Here is a 22,897-nt window from a genome sequence, read left to right on the forward strand (position 1 = left end):
TCCTCCCCCACTAACTGCCTAAAAGAATTTAACTCTGGGTATGGATAGACTGGCAGGGTCCATGCTAAGTCCATTCCAAGTAAAAGCAGAAGTTATCCTTTGTAACAGACATTTATATTTATAGGGGAAATCTCCATTTGTAAAGGTATCTCTCTGTACCAGAAGAAGCAGGGGATGACCTTATCTCTAGAAACTCTTAATAGTATGGAAGGCGAGGACTTAAATCTGCATACTCTTGATTACTGTGTTTTTCTGGTAATCTCCCATACCTGACTCCCCCCCCACCCCCAACATCCTCCTTTGTCTACCTGAATATGCTATTTAAGGTGAAAACCTCTGCCATTTGTCGAGATACTCACTCAGTGGGTCTCTCCCATGTATACATGTCATAAAGCTTTGTTTGATTTTCTCCTGCTATTTGGTCTCATGTCAATTTAATTTGTAGCCCAGCCAGAAAGGACCCAGAGTGGGTAGAGGATAGTCTTCCTCCCCTTTATGGGTAATGAACATATACACACATATTTTTCAAAATTCATTGAACTGCACCCTAATAAATCTGAATTTTTGTTAAACGGGGTATATTAGTGTATACACATAGAATATCTCTGTAAGGATATTTTATTATTTATGAAGTCCTTACATAATATTCATTATATTTCAGATGCTATTCTAAATATTGTACAAATATTAACTTATTGTAGGAGATGCCTTTAGGAAGACAGACTAAGAGACTGAGGGTCTCAGAGTGAAGTGAGACTGAGATTTTCTTCACTGTTTACTCTTTTGTGCTATTTGAATTCCTTTAATCATGTATATATCTTGCTTATTTAAAAGAAACTTCTTAAAAACTGCTTTTGCTGGGTTTTTTTAATTGCTTTTGCCACATTCCCCAAAGGTCCTCTGATTGACAAATCAATGTATTCAGTCCTTCTCCTATCTAATCTCTCTGCAGCAGACGACTTCTATCTATTTCTTCAAGGCATCTCTACTCCTCCTTTGTGCAAGTATTCTTTCCTCCTCCTTCTTCCTATATCCCCCAGGCATATTATCTGCTACTGTAATCTTATCACTTACACCTCATATCTATCTCTGGTGTCTTTCCCCTCTCCTCTCTACCACCACTGCCTTAGTCCAGACCCTTGGTATTGTTTATCTGAACAATTCTGCTGATCTCCTAACTGGCCTCCCTCCCTTGACTCTCACCCTGCTCATTCCATTCACTACATTACCTACAAGATGTCTTTTGAAGAATGCAAACCGGATCACGTCACTTTCATGTTCAAATCTTAAATTATTAATTCCTCAAACTCTTTACTTCACATAAAAACAGTGGTCTCAGCCTTTCCTGACTTTCCAGATTCATCTTCATGTTCTCTAGGTTCCAGGACACTATAATTTCTGTTATACACTTAAAGCTCCTCACCCTTAACACTTAATGGTCAGTCCCTTGAGTGCAGGAACCAAGTCTCAGTCACCTTGTTATCTTCAGCTGTACGTGCTTGATATTTAGTGGGTGTGATAGTTAATTTTACGTGTCAACTTGTCTGGGCTACAGTGCCCAGATATTTGGTCAAACATTACTGCAGGTGTTTCTATGACGGTGTTTTTGGAAGAGATTTACATTGAAATCATTGTACTTCTAGTAAAGCAGATTGCTCTCCATAATGTGCATGGGCCTCATCAGTTGAAGGCCTGACTAGAAGAAAAGGCTCACCTCCCCTGCAGCAAGACGGAACTCTCCAGCAGACTGTCTTTGGATTCAAACTGCAACTCTTTCCTGAGTCTCCAGCCTGCTGGCCTCCTCATTAGATTTTGGACTAGCCAAGCCTCCACAATTACACGGGCCAATTCCTTAAAATAAGTCTCTGTGTGTGATTTATATATATATACATGTACACGTGTGTGTCTGTGTGTATGTGTATATGTATACATATACACATATGTATATTTGTTTCTTGGAGAACCTTAACTAATAATACAGTGGGTATGCAAAAAATGTTTTTCAAATTAATGAAATTAATGCTGGTTTTTTGTTCTGTTTTGTTTTCACTTAACTTACAATTAAATGTCTATGAAGAAATTCATTTTGACATATTTTTATAAATCACTCACCAGTTTTAAGTCAATATAAATGTGTTAAGTTAAAACAACATATACACAATATAAGAAGTGCAGAAACTTGAACACATGTTAGGTTTCATGTTACAAATACTTTTAAAAAGAAGAAAAAGCATTGACTAGCCAGGTTATAAAAACAGAATTGAAATCTTTAGCAATACCACACAGACAAATAATTTTTTAATCACTCAAAATAATTGCCTAGATATGCATAGCTGCCTTAAAAGGAAACATATATCTAGATGTTTTTTAATAGATGATTTTGTTTCTACTCTAAACTTCAGAAATGTGTTCCTGCAGAAACTGAAAATACCTCTGAAACAGAATCCTTATGGGAGAAAATGGCATGGAAGAAAGCATATTGTTTTTGATAGAAATAATTATTAAGCCTGTTTTATGAATTTTCACATAAATAAAATGTTTACTAAAAATAATTTCTACATACACATAGACAAAATGATAATTTAATACAAAATGAAATTAAGCCAGTTCCTGCCAAGTCCTGAATTCAGGGTTCTCTGCTCCTTTTGCAACAGAGTAGGTGTTAATGATGTCATTAACTGCTCCAGAAGAAATAGGGGACCATGAACACAAGTCTTGGCAGAAAATAAACACCCTCTGAGTTTACTTTTCAATTTAAAGTAAATAGAAAAATTAATTTATAGAGTGTCTGTCCAATATAGTTTCTGCCCTAAAGGGATAACCCAGGATCTTTATTTCCAGTGTTTTCAGCTGTATTCCAGAAATAAAGGCTAACAACCTCTGTTCTTAAAAAGCACGAATTAAAACTGTGTCTATATGGCAAAAACTGCTAGTCAATAAGCTAAAAATTGTTCAACTGGTATTATATAAAATACATAAAACAATACAACAAATTTTTAGCATTTGCTAATCGTAAGATTATAATTAATATTTCATCTTGACCCCATAGACAGATGTTATTTTGTACATGGAGAATCCATCTCTAAAGATACTGAGTACTGCCTTAGGAAAGTTAAAACTCGACATCTATTTTAACACCAGTTAAGACATTCCTTAGAGTCAAGAAACATTGAAACAGAATTTGTGCATCACTTCTATATTCTGATAGGATAGGACACGTACATGTAAACTTAACTCTCACCTTGTCAAGTTGATCCTGGAGGGTCGTGGATGCTTTATAACCAAGTTGTAACAGCATTGCTTCTGCAGCATTTTTTTTGGCTATCTTTTTATTAGGTCCTGTTCCAGTAGCAACTTCATTGCCTACCTTGACCTGACAAGATTAAAGTAAGAAATTAATGATAATTACTTTGATAAACAGGAACTCCTTAACACCATAAAGCAAATGTTCTGCTTTCTAGCATTCAAAAATATAAAGTTTCGTCCATAATAAAAACAGCGATTAAGATCAGATCCCATTTATGTAATACCATATATAAAAATGAAAATATACCTGGAGAAAAATATGGAAATATGGTCCTCAAAATGTCAGTGGGGATTATCTCAGGATGATAGACTCTTAGGAGATTTTTACTTCTTTAAATATTTCTATATGATTTGATTTTTTAAAACAATAAACGCATTATTTATATAAGCAGAAAAATAAAATTCACATCGTAACAGAGTTTATGTTGGTTATGATCATGTTTAGTATTCTTTATTTAAATTAATAAACTGAAAAGGCTAAAATTCATGTTGGTACCATTTAAAATAACGTTCACATTGTATCCCAAGCTTACAAAGGGATGAGAACTAATATACAAGGGTTGGTACAATGTTGTTGTTAAGAATAAAGACTTCCAAGTCAGATTTGGTTATGAAATTCAACTCTACTACTTCCTAGCTATATGAACTGCTTCAAATTCTGTAACATCTATATGCCTCAGGTTTCTCATCAGAGTAAGAGGGGTAATACAACTACCTCGTAGTGTTGCTTTGAAAATTAAACAAGAAAATGGATGTAAACTACAGTGTATAATCAATCGTAACTGCTCAATAAACAGTAGTTTTTTATCATTAGAACTAGTCCACAATTAACTTCTGTGAACAAGTGACGATACATGTATGTATTGTTATACATCTATTTAAATAAACATAGCAATGTTATATCCACATGGACATTTTCTGAGATGGGTAATGCTCTTTTAGAGATGCATGTGCCAAGAGATCATACAAATATAAAAAGTAAATTAGAAAGCAAAAAAGGATAGAATTATAAGGAGAAATAGAAAATACACAACCAGAGTGGGATTTGTTTTTATACATTAGTCTCAGTAAGTGAATGAAGAAACAGATAAGAAGATAATCACAACTTTGGAAATTAAACAATGTAATCTAGATAATCTACGGGCAAAAGAAGATATTTCAATGGAAATTAGAAAATATATTATATTTCCATTATTATTTATTGAAAATATCAAAACTCAAAGGATGCAGCTAAAGAAAGGTCTAGAAGAAAATATATAGCTATAAAAGCTTGGAGAAAGGCAGAAAAGTAACAAGCTAAACATCCATCTCAAGAATTTATTAACAGCAAAATAAATCCAAAGAAAAAAGAACAATAAAGACAAGAGCAGAAATTAAGGAAACAGAAAACAAATTACAACAGAGAAGTTCAAAAAGCCAAAAGTTGGTTCCCTGAAAAGGCTAATAAAATAAGACTGATCAGGAAAAAATAAGAGAAGACACATAGGAGAACGAACATGGGAGATTACTATAGCTTCTGTAGCATTACGAAACAATAAGGGATATTGAGCATTTTAACTGAAACTTTTTGTATGTTTGGATAAAACAGAAAAATTCCTAGATCATACAAATTACCAAAACTGGCACAGAATAAACCCATAACTATATGGGCCTATAACTACTAAAGAAATTAAAACCATAATTAAAAATTTTTCCACAAATAAAACTCCTGAGAGCTTCTCCAACAAGTTCTACCCAATATTTATGGAAGACTAATGCTAATCTTCAAAAATTAATCCAAGAATAGAAAAAGAAGAAGCAGTCTCCACTTATTCAGTGAAGCATCACTTTGATTCCAAACTCCAAGAAGAAAAGTGTAAGAAAGGAAATTTATAGACCAGTTTCACTCATGAACATAAATGCTAAAGTTTAAACCATATAACAGTAAACTGAACAAAGCAATACATAAAAAGAAAAATCACAACAAAGTTAGGTTTATTCCAGAAATGCAAGGTTGGTCTAACATTTGAAACTCAAACAAAATCAATCAAAGGAAACTGCTATATTAATAGGTTGAGGAGACAAACCATATGGTCATCCTAACAGATGGAGCAAAAGCATTTGATAAAACTCAACATCCATTAATAATAAAAATTCTTGGGGCCGGCCCAGTGGCGTAGCGGTTAAGCATGTGCGCTCTGCTGCTGGCGGCCCGGGTTCGGATCCGGGTGCGCACCAAGGCACCACTTGTCAAGCCGTGCTGTGGCGGCATCCCATATAAAGTGGAGGAAGGTGGGCACAGATGTTAGCCCAGGGCCAGTCTTCCTCAGCAAAAAGAAGAGGATTGGCATGGATGTTAGCTCAGGGCTGATCTTCCTCACAAAAAAAATAAATAAATAAAAATAAACAAAAATTCTAGGGAAAAACTAGGGAAAGAAGGAAACTTCCGTAATATAATAAAGAGCATTTTACAAAAAACCTACAGCAAACCTCAGCAAATATTATATTTAATTTTGAAATTAGAAACAAGACAAGGACGCCCTTTATTTTCACTAGTATTTAACATTTTACTAGAAATCCTGGACAGAGCAATAAGGCAAGAAAAAGAAAAGGTATAAGAATTAGAAGTGTAAAAACAAATTTGTTATCTGAAGATATGATATTTATATAGGAAATCCAAGAAAATCTATAGATAAATTATAAGAATTTATGACAATATAGTAAGTTCTCTGTATAAAAGGTCATATACAAAAGCCAATTGCATTTGGATATCTCATTGACAATCAAGTAGAAAATGAAAAATATTAAAAGATACCATTTACATTAAATGAAAATCAAATAGCTATGATGTTTAAGACCTTTATACAGAAAACAATAAGCATCATCGAGAAAAATTAAGATAAACTTAATAAATAGAGATATGCCATACTCATGTATAGAAGACTCAATATTATAATAATATCAATTCTCTTCAAATTGACCTATAAAATTCAATGACATCCAATCAACATCCCACATATATTTTTACAATACTTCAAAAGCAGATCCCAAAATTTACATGGAAATGCAAAGTGCTAAGAACAATCAAGATCCTTCTGAGGAAGAACAAGGTGGGGACATTCTTCTTCTGGATGTTTAGACTTATTATAAAGTTAACATAAGGGAAAACACAGGTAAATCTGACTGCATTAAAATTTATTACTCCTGTTCCTCCAAAAGCAACATTAAAAAAGGAAAAAAGGAAAGACACAACAAAAGATATTTGCAATGCCACATAACTGCAAAAGGCTCACATTCCAGAATATATAGCGGATTCCTATAAATCAATCTTTTTGTGTGTGTGTGTGAGGAAGATTAGCCCTGAGCTAACATCTGTTGCCAATCCTCCTCTTTTTGCTGAGGAAGACTGGCCCTGGGCTAACATTCATGCCCGTCTTCCTCTACTTTATATGTGGGACGCCTGCCACAGCACGGCTTGATAAGCGGTGCATAGGTCTGCGCTGGGGATCTGAACCTGCGAACCTCAGGCCACCGAAGCACAGTGCGTGAACTTAACCACTATGCCACCACGCTGGCTGCCTATAAATCAATTTTTTTAAAAGCCAGTAGAAAAATGAGCAAGAGAGCTGAATAGGCAATCTGTATTTGAAAACTTGGATTGTTTTACCAGATGTCGCTCTACTTTGTTTAAAAAAAAAATTAGAAAGCTTCAATAGCTTAATGCCATTTTAATAAAATTTCACAATGACAATACACTGGGTACCACCAACGAATGGGTACATGGTACAACTAAATCCAGTTTTCAGATATAAAGCATGATACTTCTACCCATATTTTTCTTTTTGGCTATTGTGTGAAATCATAACATTGGCTATTTCACTTGTCTCAGAACATACAGGTTCCCATCTGGTATTCACACCTGTATACTGTTTGCCATTTATTCTTATGCCATTATTTAGAATTTTATTTGTGTTACTATTTCCATCACTACTTTTAAGCTTCAGTGAACCAACTACCTTTAAGGAACTAGGGATATACAACACAGTGGTAAAAAAACAAAAAACAACAAATACAAACAACATGTAAATTACAAGACAAAGAAATTGCACTTTTAACAGAATCTTAGCCAAGATGAGCTAAATGACATAGTTCCTGTAGTATATGAAATATTGAAAATGTATTATTATAGAATTTCTGTAACAATTATCACAAATCTTATAGTTCACACCTGTGCAATGTTTTTGTAACATTTCATTGCTTTTTCTTCTGAAACCAGAAACCACCACATTATGACAAATCAGCAGTAGTCTATGGACCTCATGCAGGAGCACTGTTCACGGCAGATCCTGGGAGCTGGGTAAACACAGACCACCTCCCCTACCTGTGTTGCCTGCACCTGACCTGAATACAAGGGGCCCTGTGTGTAATGTGCCTGAGTCCCCGGCTAGAGCCGGCCTCTGCTACCTGTTATTTTTTCCAGTGCTTGGTTTGTTCCCCAGCTTCACCAGCCCTTGTGTTGTTGCTGGAATGCTTACTAGCTAAAAGATGAGGCCAGCTACGTCAGAAGCTTCCTCTACAGCTCCGAGGGTCAAAAGACTTGCCAAAGTAAATGAAAGCAAAAGATCACTGAGCAGCAAAAAATGTTTCATCTGTTTTTACATGCTATATACACCTCACTCACTCTTATTCAATTCTTCTGCTGTTACATCCCTAAATCTCATTTATCCACCCAGGCCTGATGACCTTTGGCTCCAGGTTCCTGCTCTAGGGTAATGCTGTTCCCAGCTTGGCATTCACCTTCGACCTGTGTCTGCCAGGTTTCCATCTGACCTGTTCTGATACCTTCAAGACTTACTTTTAGAACGGATGCTTCCAGATTCATTTTTCCCATTCACCCACCCTTTGCCTCACACAAGTTTTTACAGTTGCATGGTTCAACAGTTTGTGAGTAGTTATCCCAGACTTATCTGTTAGTACCTAACAAGACCACTGTGCTGAAGGACTTTGAGTCCCTAACACAATGGTCACTCAAAAAAAAAAAAAAAAACTCTCTTCATTATAAAAGTCAAGTAAGTATGTAACAAACTTCCTAAGTCATCTTCCTAGAAAGCTCACAAATTTTATAACTATTATAAATAAGATTTTTACATTAAAATGTTAACTTGTCTGCAGAGAAGCTCAATTATTTTGCTACACAATAAATTTAAGACTGCCAGATTTCTGTCTTTAAACAAATCATTTAAATGAATCAAGTCCTCAAACAACTAACAAAAAAGTTCTAAAATAGCATTTACCAAAAACTTAACTCATTATCTTTCACTGAGTCACAAATAAAATTGATGAAATTTGCTTGATACATTTTTTAAAAACATGGGGATCTTAACCACAGGCAGAAAAATTAACATCATATGATATGTAGTAATAGAATGCACTGATATACAATTTAGTTTAGTTATCATTATTTTCTCTTTGAAAAATTAAAATACTCCACTCCAAAAAAATAAAAAGCCTTAAGAAATTTGCTCTGGAACTAAACATCCAAATACTGCCATCAGAGATTTTCTTGTATCTCGTAACCAATATAAGTAACTGCACCAATTTATTAACATACACACTTACTCTTTTTTTTTTTGGTGATAGATAAATATGAGCATATTATCTCTATATATTTTACTTCCACATTCAATTACAACAAATGATAACACTGCTTAAGCAGTTTATACAAACGTCTTTACTTTGACAAAGTTGCTCCAATACTGTAATGAATCCACCGGGGCTTCCAGAAGGGAGAAAAAACAATATGAATTCAGTGTGAAAACATTTAAAAGCACAGCCAAATGTTTCTGTTTGACAAGAATGTTTATGAATACCCATAAAATGGAAGCTGGCCTAAGATATTCTAAATTCCTCTTTCAAAAGGGGTACTCAATATACTCCATAGAAAAGGAATTGTTTAATAAAGTTAAAGCCAGTTTTTATTCTGAACGCACCTAAAATTTAGGTGATTTTTTTCCGTTCAAGCTTTGGAGTTCAAAGAATGCTTGCTAGAATTCTTCAAAGCTAAGAATGTAAAAAGAAAAACGGTGCGCATATTTTACAAAGTGAAAATACCAGAACAACACTGTTCTGGGTCCTAAGGACATCTAGACAATAATGTGTTTACTAACCACAGAAGAATTCCCTGCTCTTTGGATATCTAGGTTCGTAATCGTGGTGTATCTCTGACTACATCATAAGTTCACATTTCCAACACAAGCCAGACATACTAGCTCTCAATCAGGCAGGAAAGCAGCAAACATACACCAAAGGTTTACTAAGGTCCTACTATACCCATACCACTGTATTGGGTACTGTGAGATGAGATAAAGAAACATGGAGATTATAAACTAGGAAGGAAGGTAACATTCAGATATGCATGAGAAGTTAATCAACCTGAGATACTATGTTTGAGTGCCAAAACGTCTGCCACTTGGTCAGCATTTAATAAATATCTGTTGATTTTAACTGGATTATATTAAAAGTGAGATCCATAAGTTTGATTGGAAAAAGTTGCTTTGATAACCCAATTACAACAAAAAGAGTTTTGGAACAATAAGGAGAATTTAAATATAGACTGCGTATTACATGATTCTCATGAATCATGACTAAAGTAAGAAAATATAAGAAAAACTCCCGTACTTTTTAGAGACACGCATTAAGTATGTAGGCTGAAATGACATGTGGTTAGAAATTAGCTTTGAAATATTTTAGGAAAAGAAGGTGGAAGGAAGGAAAGGAGGGAGGGAGAAGAGAAAAATTGATAGGTGAAACAGGTGTGGCAAAAATCTTAATTGTTTGTGTTCAGATGCTGGGCATATTCCCCATTATACCATTCCATGATACTATTCTCTATAGTAAACTATTAAATATATCCAGCTTTGAATATGTTTGAAATTTTCGTGAAGACAGATAGGTCAGATTTAGAAAGAAGGAGGGCACTTTAGGGTTCTGCTTCATTCCCAGTCCCCACTTATCAGCCAACACGCTAGCAACCATTCTCCGCTTTTCTTGGCTGCACAACGCAACAGCTAAATCTCTCAGCAATTCTGAGTCCTCACCAGTTAGGTAGCGGGCTAGCTTTGTTTTCCTAATTTTCCTGATAACCAAAAGCTCATGCTCTTGGCCCCATTCCATCTACAACGTCCATCCTTCTAAATTTTGTTTCTAATTCCAGCTGTCTCCTATTCCCAGTAGTTAATAGACTCTGGTTGCAAATTCTAACATGATAAATTAGAAACAGGCATTCTAAACAATAAACTCTGCGGCAAATAACCTGTGTGAACTCACAGTCCCTTCAAAAACTAATACTATCTGTTCTAACATGTCCTTGACACTTGAATGTTTCAACCAAGGTGGTAGGTGGGCCTGTAGGGAATGAGCATTTTATTTATTTATTGTTTTTTTGGTGAGGAGATCAGACCTGCACTAACATCTGCCAATCCTCCTTTTTTTTTTTTTTTTTTTTTTTTTTTGCTGAGGAAGACTGGCCCTGGGCTAACATCCATGCCCATCTTACTCCACTTTATATGGGATGCCGCCACAGCATGGCTTGTCAAGCAGTGTGACGGTGCATGCCCGGGATCTGAACTGCCGAACCCCGGGCCACCGCAGAGGAGCGCGCGCACTTAAAATTAACCGCTTGTACCACCAGGCCGGCCCCAGGAAATGAGCATTTTAAGTATAAACAGTTTTACTTTCTGCTATTAATTCCTAGTTTGTCTTTCCCCCATATCTCTACTCCAACCTGAGGATTTCTAAATTTTTTCAATTTCAAAAAAAAATTCTTCTAATCCAAAAGTTAGAGATACCTGCATCACAAATTCCCGACGTCGAGGCATTCCTCTCTCTGAAAGCAAAACGTAATCTGGCTCCTTCTCCTTTTTGGCCTGTTGAATTTGAGCCAGGCGGCTAATGGGGTTCATTCCTTGACCATATTCTGGTCCAGCCTAAAAAATAATTTAAGAAAAAATTTCAAAACATGCTTGGAAAACTTGTTATTGGATCCTTAAAGAAACCGCACCCCAAAACTGTGACTAAAGAAGATAATGAGAGTCACTAATGAAGATTTACAACAGAAAATCATAAAATGGATCTGAAACTAAGGCTTCTATAGGATTTAGGGCTCAAAGGTATTATCAATAGGTTGAATCAACTCTGCTTTTAAACTCTTCAATAAGGTAGAGTTGCTTTACAACTTCTATTTATCAAAAAACACCAAAAAGAACATGAGAAGACAAGCCATGAACTGGGAAGAAATATTTGCAATAAATATAACTAAAAAAAGATATATGTGGCATCCAAAATGTATTTTTAAAATCTCCTAAAAAGTATTAAGAAAAAGACAATCTAAATGAAAAACGGGGGCCGGCCCCATGGCCTAGTGGTTAAGTTCGGCGCACTCCGCTTCAGCAGCCCAGGTTCGGTTCGGGGCGTGGACCTACACCACTCGTCAGCAGCCATGCTGTGGCAGTGGCCCACATGCAAAATAGAGGAAGATTGGCACAGATGTTAGCTCAGGGCGAATCCTCCTCAAGCAAAAAGAGGAAGACTGGCAACAGATCATAGCTCAGGGCCAATCTTCCTCACCAAAAAAAAAAAGAAAGAAAGAAAGAAAAAGAAAAATGGGCAAAAGATATGAACAGATATTTAATAGAAGGAAAAAACACAAAAAGATAATCAATCTCATTAAGACTCAGAAAATGCATACTAAAACCACAGTGAGACTATTTCACACCCATCAATTCAGCAAAAATTAAGAAGCCCGATAGCCCCAGTTGGTGAGGACGGGGAGTAATAAAAACATATATGGTGCTGTCAGTAATATAAATTAGAAAACAACTTGGCAATGTCTAGTAAAGCCAAAGACGGTCCATCCACTCCCAGTAGCCTATCATAGCCATGGATATCCCCTAGAAAACTATTACCAATATGTGCCAGCTCATAATGTACAGGAATCTCCACAGCTGCACTATTTGAAATAGCAAAAAAATGGAAACAACCTAAACATTCATCAATAGAAGAACATAAATTATGGCATGTTCATACACTGGAATGGCATATAGCAGTAAAGATGAATTAAGTATTTCTACATGCATCCAGATGAATGAATTTCAGGAAAAAAAAGTTAAGTGAGAAAAGCAGGCACAGAAGCATACATATAGTATGATATAATTTATGCAAACCCACTAAAACTACAAAGTCTGCTGAAATTAAATAAGATCTCAATAAATGGGCAAACATGTTCATGGATCAGAAGACTCAATATTCTTAAAATGTCAATTCTCCTCAAACTGATCTATCAGTTCATTGCAATCTCAATCAAAGCTTTTTTTATGTGTAATAATTCATAAGCCTATACTAAAATTCATATGGAAATGCAAAGGACAAATAACTAAAACAACTTTGGGAAAAAAACAAAGTTGGAGGACTCAGACTATCTGATTTCAAGATTTATTATAAAGCTATGGTAATCAAGACACCACGTGTAGCACTGGCAAAAAGATAGACAAAGAGATCAATGAAACAGAACAGTGTCTAGAAATAGATGCACACATATATACATATATGGTCAAACAATTTTCGACAAAGGTGCGAAAGCAATTCAGTGGAGAAAGGGTAGTCTTTTCAACCAATGGTACTGGAACAGCTGGATGTTCACATGCAAAAAAACCCTCAGTCCATACCATTTGTAAAAACTAACTCAAAATGGCTCATAGACTTAACTGTAATATCTAAAACTATAAAACTTCCAGAAGAAAATCTAAGGGAAATTTTTGGGACTTGGTTAGGTGACAATTTCTTAGATACAACACCAAAATCATATTCCACAAAAATACTACTACTACTAATAATAATAATAAATTGGGACTTCTTCAAAATTAATAACTTCTGTTCTTTTAAAAGGACAAGTCACAGGCTTGGAGAAAATATTTATAAACCACATATCTGATAAAGAACTTGTATACAGAATGTATAAAGATCTCTCAAAATCCAATAATAAATTTGTTATTATTTAAAATTTATTATAACATTATTATTTGAATTATTACTTAAAATTTTTTAGGTGGGCAAAAGATTTGAACAACACTTCATCAAGCTTCACATGCTACTAAACAGATAAAATCGCTCAATATCATTAGCCACGGGATAAATGTGAATTAAAATCACAATGAGATATCAATCCATATGTATTTGAACAACAAAAATTTACAACCACACTACATGTTAGGAAGGATGTGCAGCAACTAGAATTCTCACACACGACTGATGAGAATGTAAAACGGCACAATTACTTTGAAAAACAATTGGGAGGTTCTCAAAATGTTGGATATATACCTACTAAATGACCAAGCCATTCCACTCCTATTTACCCAAGAGAAATGAAAGTATATGCCCATAAGACTTACATATAAATGTTCATAGCAGCTTTATTTGTAACAGCCCAAAACTAGAAAGATCCCAAATATCCACCAAAGGGAGATAAACAAATGGTGGTATATCCACACAATGGAATAGTACTTAGCAATAAAATAGAACCAACAATTGATTTGATACGTGCAACAACATGGATGAATCTCAAAATGATTATGCTGAGTCAAAGAAGCCAGCCAAAAAAAAAGGGTGGTTGCTTGGGAAGTGAGGGTGGGGGGACTACAAAAGGCCATGAGGAAACTTTTGGAAGCAATGGATAGGTTCATTATCTTGATTGTGGTCATGGTTTCACAGTGTATCCATATATCAAAACATATCAAATAGTACACTTTAAATATGTACAGTTCACTGTATGTCAATTATACTTTAATAAAGCTGTTTTAAAAATTAACCAAACACCACTTTTCAGAAAAACATGTAGTAAAACTGTAAGGTAAGGAAATGTTAAACACAAAACTAATGATGGTGGCTACCTACAGGAGGTGGTATCAGGATGCTACAGAAGACGGGCATACAGACCGCTTCAACCTTATTGATAAATGTTCTATATTCAAGTTGGGTTGTGGGTCTTAGTTACTTTTTACTTAGTATGCTTTTTAACTTACATACAAGTTCTATATAAACCTTTCAGAAGCCACTCTTTATTTTTAACTTTATATGGGGTAATGTTTATGATAAAGCTTGATTTATCTTTACGTATAGCTTTTTTTTAGCGCCTTCTAAAAGGTTTGAAAACAAAAAACCTTGGCAAATCAAATATTCTTTCTGCATGTGAACTAATTTTCTTCACATATTATTCCTAGAAATGAAGGACTGCATGTATCATATGATCGGAACTTTATTTCCACCTGTGAAAATTTATTCTAAAACAGATATTAGAGACATAGATAATCATGATGTTACAGATTATATATGTTACACTAAACTTATGTAAGAGCCACTGTATATAGTCTTAGCTCTTCCTGAGAACTGCTGAGTCTCAACCATACCTAGTTTGGTGTTGCAGGAACAGCCTCCAGCTCAGACCCTGCAGGGTCTTTTAAATTATGTTTAGGATTTTGGACTTTATCCAAAGAACAATGGGAAATTACTAAAAGATTTTAAGCAGAGACATAACACGATCTGATCGGTGTCTTTAAAAGATAACACTTTTGGGGCCGGCCTGGTGGTGCAAGCGGTTAAGTGCGCGCGCTCCGCTGCGGCGGCCCGGGGTTCGCTGGTTCGGATCTCGGGCGTGCACCGACGCACTGCTTGGTAAGCCATGCTGTGGCGGAGTCCCATATAAAGTGGAGGAAGATGGGCACCGATGTTAGCCCAGGGCCATCTTCCTCAGCAAAAAAAAAAAAAAGAGGAGGATTGGCGGATGTTAGCTCAGGGCTGATCTCCTCACAAAAAAAAAAAAAAAAAGATAACACTTTTAAAAAGATCATTTGATGTCAAGAGTACTTGTAGAAGGCCAATTAAAAACCTACTGTAGTAAGTTCAGGCAAGAGACAATTGTGAGTTGGACCAAAAGGGTGGCAGAGAGATGGAAAGAAAGGCGCCAACTTAAGAAATATTTAAGTGATGGGATTAGTAGGACTTAATGATTGATAGGATATAAGGGGTAAGAGAGAAGCTAAAAATGACTCCCAGGTTTCTGTTTCAGCAGGTGGATGGTGGTGTCAGCCACTGTGGTAAGGTATGCTGGAGGAGAAAGAGGTTTTGAAGGGAACTTGATGAGTTTTGGACAGAGTTTGAAGTGCCTACAAAACATTAAGTGAAGATGTCCTATAGGCAGCGTAGAGCACAGAAGAGTATTTGGGAATCATCCACATAAAGACTGAATTGAAGCCCCAGAAGTATGAAGAGCAGCCTAGGGCAAGAGTAAGAGAGGAAAAAGATTGAGAACTTCAATATTGGAAAAGTTAGGTAGAAGGAGAGGAGAGAGAAGAGAAAATTTTAGCTTTTGACAAAATAGTGGTTTCACTTCTACTTACATACCCAAAAATGAAAACTAAGTAAATTATAAAGAAAGTAAAGAAGGACTGATGAGAAAAGACAAATACAGACAATAACTTTTAAGTCTAAGATTGAGATACCAATGAAAAGGTAAAGGGAAGCTCCAAATAAATATATACTTCCAATGGTGTGCTGTCTTTATTTCTGTTTAATTTGCCTCTTTTATAAGAATGTCTGTCAGTTCCAAAGACATTGTTGTTGATATGAATTCCAAGGACAAAGAACCAGATGCATGAATCCAATTAGGTAATAATAGAGTTCTGAGAACATTAAGAATGGCTGGTTTCTTCCCTTGATTAAAATTAACTGCTAGCACACTTGACAATTAAGTTATTCTTTGGCTATCAAGTCTTAGATTATCACTCTATGCCAAGCTGATCCATTCACTGGCCCACTACAAGGTATGATCGTGCTTAAAATTATCTAGATTCCAACTCATTGTATGCATGCTGCTTTCTCAAAATAACCTTACATTTCAGAGGATCTCAATAGGCTTTATTTTAACATAAGACAGACATGGTATAAGTAATTCCAAGTGTGATGTATGTGAGGAAAAATGCAGGGGGCTAACCTAATCTGGGAGTGGGAGAGGATCAGAGAAGACCTCCCTGAAGAAGTTTAAGCTGAGATCTGAATGGTAGATAGGAAGAAAGTTCTAGAATAAGATACTTATAAACTAGAAGTAGTAGCAAATAATTCTGAGAATTCAATATGTTTCTCCCTGCTCTGGGGAATAACATTTAAACAATAATCTTGCTTTTAATGGCTATAGTTAAAAGCAACCAGAGTCATATTTATATCCTACTATAAAAATATATACATCTTTTCTAGCCTAATGGCTTATGACTCTTAATTTATTAAGATTAGATTTAGTTTAACAGATTAGATGGAGGTTATTGTGACCAGTTTTGTGGTACCATTCTGATGTGGAGCACTTTCAGTTCTTTCATCAGGAGAAGCTATAGATTTTATATATAAAAAGATTTAAGCAAACAGACCATGGATGTACATTCATGTACATATAAAATGTGGACATAATTAGGTACAAAATGACAACAGTTAAAATTTATTGAGTACTGATTATTTGTATTGTTAATATTTAATAATAATTACTAATGCATTTTGTGTATTATTTCATTAATATTTATAATAATACTGCAAAGCAAGTTCAATTATTATTCCTACTCTATAAATGAAGAAACGTAAGATTAAAAAGTTAGGTAACTCGCTCAGGTCACAGGGATTCACACTCAAAATTGACTCCAAAGGTCACGTTCCTGACACCACATCCCATTCCCTGACTGTGTGGTTGGAGCATATGAACGAGAGCCAGCCCTCCTCGGACCACTGTGGCTCACGAGGAGTTGATCTATTTGGCATTTATTTTCAGTCTACCTTACATACAGTGTAGAACACTATTTCAAGGAATGCATTACCTACATCTTCTCAGTGAAGTAATGACACTATTCATTAGAAAGAACAAGTTATTTACGTAGTTATTTATATAGTTATTTATCTATATAAATATGTGTGCATGTATTTTTCAATAAAGCAAAGGTACAAGGTATACAACCTATAGAAACACCTCAATTGTGCCACTGCACAATCTAAACAAAAGAAATTCATCAATAAAATGGACTTCATCTCTGTAATCCCTGATTTGTAGAGCCTAATGAAAAGAAGTCTGCTAAATATGTGAGGCAGAACTGGCAACCACTATGCTGGCAACTGAAGGCCTTCTCTGGAGACAGAACTCTCGCCCCACTCCCATCACACATATCGAGCACTCGTGGGCACTGTCCTGTACTAAGTGCTGATGCGTCTCAGTCCTCTGACTTTTGCCTTTTCTTTGTTAATGTACATAAAATCTGACCCAGTGAGAAAGAGTCACAACATGTTGAAAAGCTGTGTGCTCTGTATTCTTCTTTGGCGAGGTATACACGCCTGAAATAATGGAAACAAAACAGTACTGTTACCCTCACAGGGCTGCTGTGAGGATTAAATGGGACAAAGTACGCAAAGTGCGGGGACAGATTCCGGCACAGAGTGCTTTCTACACACTCGCTGCTGCTGCTGCTGTCGTCGGTGTTAGCGTCATTCATGACTATTACTCTGTATCCTGTTACCACTTCATGATATCCTAAGAAGTGCCCATATAGCAGGGTGGTGTGCAGACAGAACACTGGATTAGAGATCAGAGTAGTTCGGGTTGCTCCATATGATAGGTGAATAAAAGGGAGCAAATTCTTTGAAGATGTTTTGAAAAATCTTTTTGTAAAATGAGGAATAATTCATCCACCTTATACAGGCATGATGAGAATTACACTAAAGGTGATGACGAATGGGAAAGTATTTTTTAAACCATAAAAAACTATAAATATGTAAGGTATGTGATGAAAAATGCAGGTATACAAATGTCTAAAAAGCAAAACAGAACTGTTATTAATTTATAGTCACATGCCCAATCCTGATTCTGGGACTGTATATAATCCACAGGTTTAGGTACTGACCTATGGGAAAACTTTTATATTTATATCGTAAAACTGAGTAATGTTCACAGGCATACACGTACCTTTACTATTGTTTTAGGGCGTTTTTTAAAAAACAGTTTTGGTTTTTCAACCACAGGAAGAGGCGGGAGTTTCTTAAGCTCCTGTAAGACGGTGGTTGCAGCACGTTTCTTGGAGAGCTTTTTGCTGTTTCCCTCTCCTTCTGCAGAGAACTCTCCCACTGACACCCGAGTAACAAAGCTTTTCATATGTGGTGGTCCACTTTCTTTAATAACCTATTAAACATGAGTAAAATATTTAATACAGGCACTTAAGATGCATACTTATAGCATGTATCTTTCTTAATGTTCATATCATAATCAAAACTATTCAGAATTATTCCAAAATTACAGACTTCTTTAATAAAACTATTATGAAGGTATTATATAGGGACTATACGTTTACGATACTTATGACGCTTAATGAACTAAAGTTGAAAGAACGGAAATCTAAATAAATACATTCAATTCACAGTCAAAATTGTGCTTTACCATCTTAAAACAGGCAATTCTAATTAAGGGTACCCTGTTTCTTATGGAACAAAAATTAAGAACATATATCATATTAGAGTAGGTACACAGGCCATCCAGAATGATAATTTGTATATAACTGTGCACACATCTAATTTTCTGCTCAGTAGGAGTAAGTTGCTGGAGTACAAGGACTACGTCTTATTGGAGTGATACAGGCCATAAAGCATCCCGCATGTGGAAGCCTCTCCAAAACAGCTGATGGGTGAAAAATAGCCTATTTTTGATAGAGACCTCAAAGGTTGTTTTATAGAAAGGAATGTTTATTCTCTGTGACATGATCTTAAAAAGGTAAGTAGATAGGCCATAAAAATACCTGCCTTCTAGAGTAATGGATTATGAATCTGTCAGCTATGAAAGCTCCTAAACCCTGTATTAATGTGCTCTTTTAAACTATGCCAGCTTTTGGAGGAAAGATGTCTTCCAAAGCCTGAGTGCTCAAAACTTCAGTCTCCTTCAAAACTCTGACCTATAAAAGATACCCTATTTAGTTCAATAGTTTACCATTTAACATTATATGAAAATTTTATCTTCTAATACTGGATACAAATCAGGAAAAGAAAAGAAAAACAACACAATATCTCAATAATCCAACATTATTGGGTATGAGGAATTTATGATAAGCATATTTGCCAGGTAATTTAAGTTTACTAGTTGCAACATCGAAACTGTTTATTTTAAACACTTTGATGGACATCCCCTCAATTAAAAATTTTTAAAAAGTATATATACTTTACTGACTTAGAGAATACTAAATATTTAACCTTTTACTGCTTACATTAAATCATCATCATGAACAGCAAATATTCTATTCTATAATATATTGATGCCTACAGGAACTTCTAAGACTTATAAAACTGTTCCTATTCATTGTAGCCTTTAAAAGGCCCCATGTTCCAGTCATTTTTGAGAGTATACAAGTAGTTTTGATAAGTTTTCCATATTTTCCCTACCATTTCTTGCTGGAACCAATAGGCCCTCAAGTACATTCTCTCCCTGCCTTCCTCATTTTGCTGCTTTTAATCTGCTATGGGCTGAGAAATCAGATAACCCAACTTGTTAGAACTGTGTCTAAGAAGAAAGCACACAGGTTCTCAGTCGAGGTCAGTCGATCCTGACAGTGAGTAAAATGTGGGAGCTTTCTACTAAGTGAACGTCACACCATTTGAAGGAGGACACTCCACGACTGTTTCAGCTCATTTCCTGGGTTTTGCCTATTTTCTAGATATTTGAGTTGCAAAATTAGTGACCTCTTAATCAAGGAGGTATTATAATAATTAAAATTTTTTTTCTCTTTTAAATTTCACATAATTTTATAAATAATTTGTGAGCTGCTTAATCACTTCTTAGTGACTTACTAGTAAAGCTTGAATTTAAACATGTTTTGGCCCCCACAAATTTAGAAAAAATTGAATATTAATATATGTGTCATTAAATATTAACTTGAATATTTTCAATTTGATCCTAGTAGAAACACCAAACCTTATAGGGTACTACAAATTATCTTACACCCAGAAAATAAACTGTATGATGAAAATTAAAATATCATATATATATAAAAGGCTTAATACGGTAAAGCCAAACAGATCAGCAGGAATCCATGAAATCATAATGAGTTCTATTTTCCCCAGGGCCTATATCATTTCATGACAGAGATTCTGAACATAAGGAAGCACATTAACTCTTTCAGGATACCAGTATGCTGATTAACTGTATTTATTTGTTTGTTTATTTAAAATAAGGAGGAGCAGGGGGAAAAACTAAAGATCTCTACTAAGCACATACCTCAAAACTGACGGGCATATTTCGCTTCAGAGCAATTTCAAACACTAAGCTGATCTCAGATTTATTTGCATCTTTGTCATCATCCATTTCTTTTCCTGATTCGCCATTCTAAATCACAAAAAATAAGATGACACTGAATCTTCATTTGGTAACAAATTTTACATATACTCTACAATCAAGAGAGCCTATCTAAAATACAGTAAAAAACAGGAAACCAGAGACTGTGTCTTGTACATTCCTATGTAACCACAGTAGTCCAGGGCCTTGCTGCGAGGCTTTTTGTGATTTGGCTTTTAGTTTTTTCCCTTAAAGTATAAGGATGAATGCTGAGTGTGGAAATTTTTTCTCAACTATACACTAATCTGAGTTTATCCTACATCCCCAGAGCCAGTTCTCTTTAGAGATCTCCATCCCCCCACTTCCCCTACACACACAATACCTCCACTGGTGTTCTAATATGATCTTTAACCTTCTATGAAGACTAAGTTGTAGAAAGTGTACAGGATGCAAACCAGGATTTTGCAGCTCTGTGTCTGGCTTTGGTACTAATTCATTTATTCATTTATTTAACACATACTTGGAGGGCCTCATACACGCTGAACACAGTGTAAGTATTAGAGATAAAGAGATCAAGAGACAGTATTCCTGCTGTCAAGAAGCTTATGACTTAGTGGGAAAACAGATAAGCAAGCAGATAAGAATTTCATAACGGAAATTTACAGGGGAAAAAATGACTAAGTCTGCCATTAACTAAGATAAATCTCAAAGGGGGATGAACAACAGGTTTGAGGGAAGGGGAACCGTAGAGGTTGCACTGTACAGTCTGAAATAATTACATGGAGAACTCAATAGGCAGGTGACTTATAAGACGTGCCTGAGCTAGAGGTACCATTTTGAAGTCCATCACGAAAGTAGATGACGCCATGAGAATGGGTGAAATTACCCAAGATTAGCATCAATATCTTGTAAAATAAAGTAGAACTGAAAACTCCATAAAGATCTCCTCCACTTTAAATTCCCTGATTCTAGATTAATACAATGTAATCCATGCTCAATAAATGTCGCATCACATGCAAGGTAAATGAACGTTATTTCTCATCCTTGCTCACATCCCCCAAATTCCACGCTGCCCGGGAAGTGAACTCCATAGGTGAACTAAGGTTCTCAAAGGTAAGGTCACCCCGGCAGGAGCACACGGGTCTAGTATAGTAGACAGGTAATGTGAGAAGCAAATCATAGCAGATCACCACTCTAGTATTCTTTCCGATCAGAAGAGCTTATTTCTTTTATTTGTAAAAATGCATTTAACTGTCTTCTCACTTAATCTCACTGGGGAACTATAAGAGACCGTCACACACAGCAGTCCCACACCTGAGGAGATTTTTCTGGAATAGGTTCATTCTGCAGTGCCTGAAGGGCTTTCATTGCAGCATTGTGTCTAGCAGCTTGCCGAGTCTTTCCTTCTCCAAAAAATTCATTATTTCCTACAGTCAGCTGAACATAAAAGATCTTGGGCATTGGGCAATGATACCTAAAACAAGAAAATGAAAATATTAATGTTATTTCAATAAAATCACTGTATAATCATTAAGATTTGTTTTCTTTAAAATGATGCCAACCACATAACGTACTATACCCTCTTAGCAACCCCAATAAAGTTTTAACCTCACGAATTTATTTATAAAAGATAAAACGTGAGTCAACATATCCACAGATAATAGAGTATATCCTTATCTCCACGAGAAACATATTATAGAAAACAACATTAAACATAAATTAATAGAGTAAAAATTAATTATATCATAGAAGACTTTCTGGTGAGAAGTTTTCAGTCAGATTTTGACAGAAGTGAGCCAAATGGTCTGGTATGGGGAGCCACCATAGAGGTTGGAGACAGCAAGCCCATCTAGGCGACAACACGCAGATTACCGTGCTTTTAGCAGGAGATAGCTGTGAGCAGAAACAGGAGGGGCAGAGAGACGGGGCTACCACTCTGAAGCAATGAGGAGATCAGATTCAATGTAAGAAAGAATAGGGAGTTTAAGCCAATTCTTGAGCAGAAAGTATCATAATAAAATGTATTTAAGGTGAAAATTTTTACCAGGCTTGTGTTTAACGAGACTGAGGTACGGAGATGTGACTAGAAAAGCTGGGATGATGCAGACATGAGGGGACAAAAGGGGCTGTAAGGAAAAAGAATAAACCTAGAAGAAATTAAGAAGAAAAAAATTAAGAGGATATGCACTAAAATCCATTGATTCAACAATTATTTATGGA

At 35.6% G+C, this 22,897-nt stretch overlaps 1 protein-coding gene across 6 annotated transcripts in view; it reads right to left on the reverse strand.

The window, feature by feature from the left end:
* The window catches only part of STAU2 (staufen double-stranded RNA binding protein 2), a 301,766-nt gene that overhangs the window by 178,041 nt on the left and 100,828 nt on the right, over positions 1-22,897 (reverse strand). For 5 of the 6 annotated variants that reach the window (XM_058528891.1, XM_058528885.1, XM_058528886.1 and 2 more), the window contains 5 exons: positions 21,992-22,151; positions 20,621-20,728; positions 18,329-18,541; positions 11,133-11,270; positions 3,242-3,373 (listed from right to left, as the gene is read on the reverse strand). In XM_058528891.1, the coding sequence (XP_058384874.1) occupies positions 3,242-3,373; positions 11,133-11,270; positions 18,329-18,541; positions 20,621-20,728; positions 21,992-22,138 (738 nt within the window). In that variant the 5' untranslated portion in view covers positions 22,139-22,151. Of the gene's footprint in view, positions 1-3,241; positions 3,374-11,132; positions 11,271-18,328; positions 18,542-20,620; positions 20,729-21,991; positions 22,152-22,721; positions 22,785-22,897 lie in introns of those variants that run through there. The other variant, XM_058528890.1, reaches the window with a different exon arrangement.

Source organism: Diceros bicornis, chromosome 33 (genome assembly GCF_020826845.1).
Source record: "Diceros bicornis minor isolate mBicDic1 chromosome 33, mDicBic1.mat.cur, whole genome shotgun sequence".
NCBI lineage: Eukaryota > Metazoa > Chordata > Mammalia > Perissodactyla > Rhinocerotidae > Diceros > Diceros bicornis.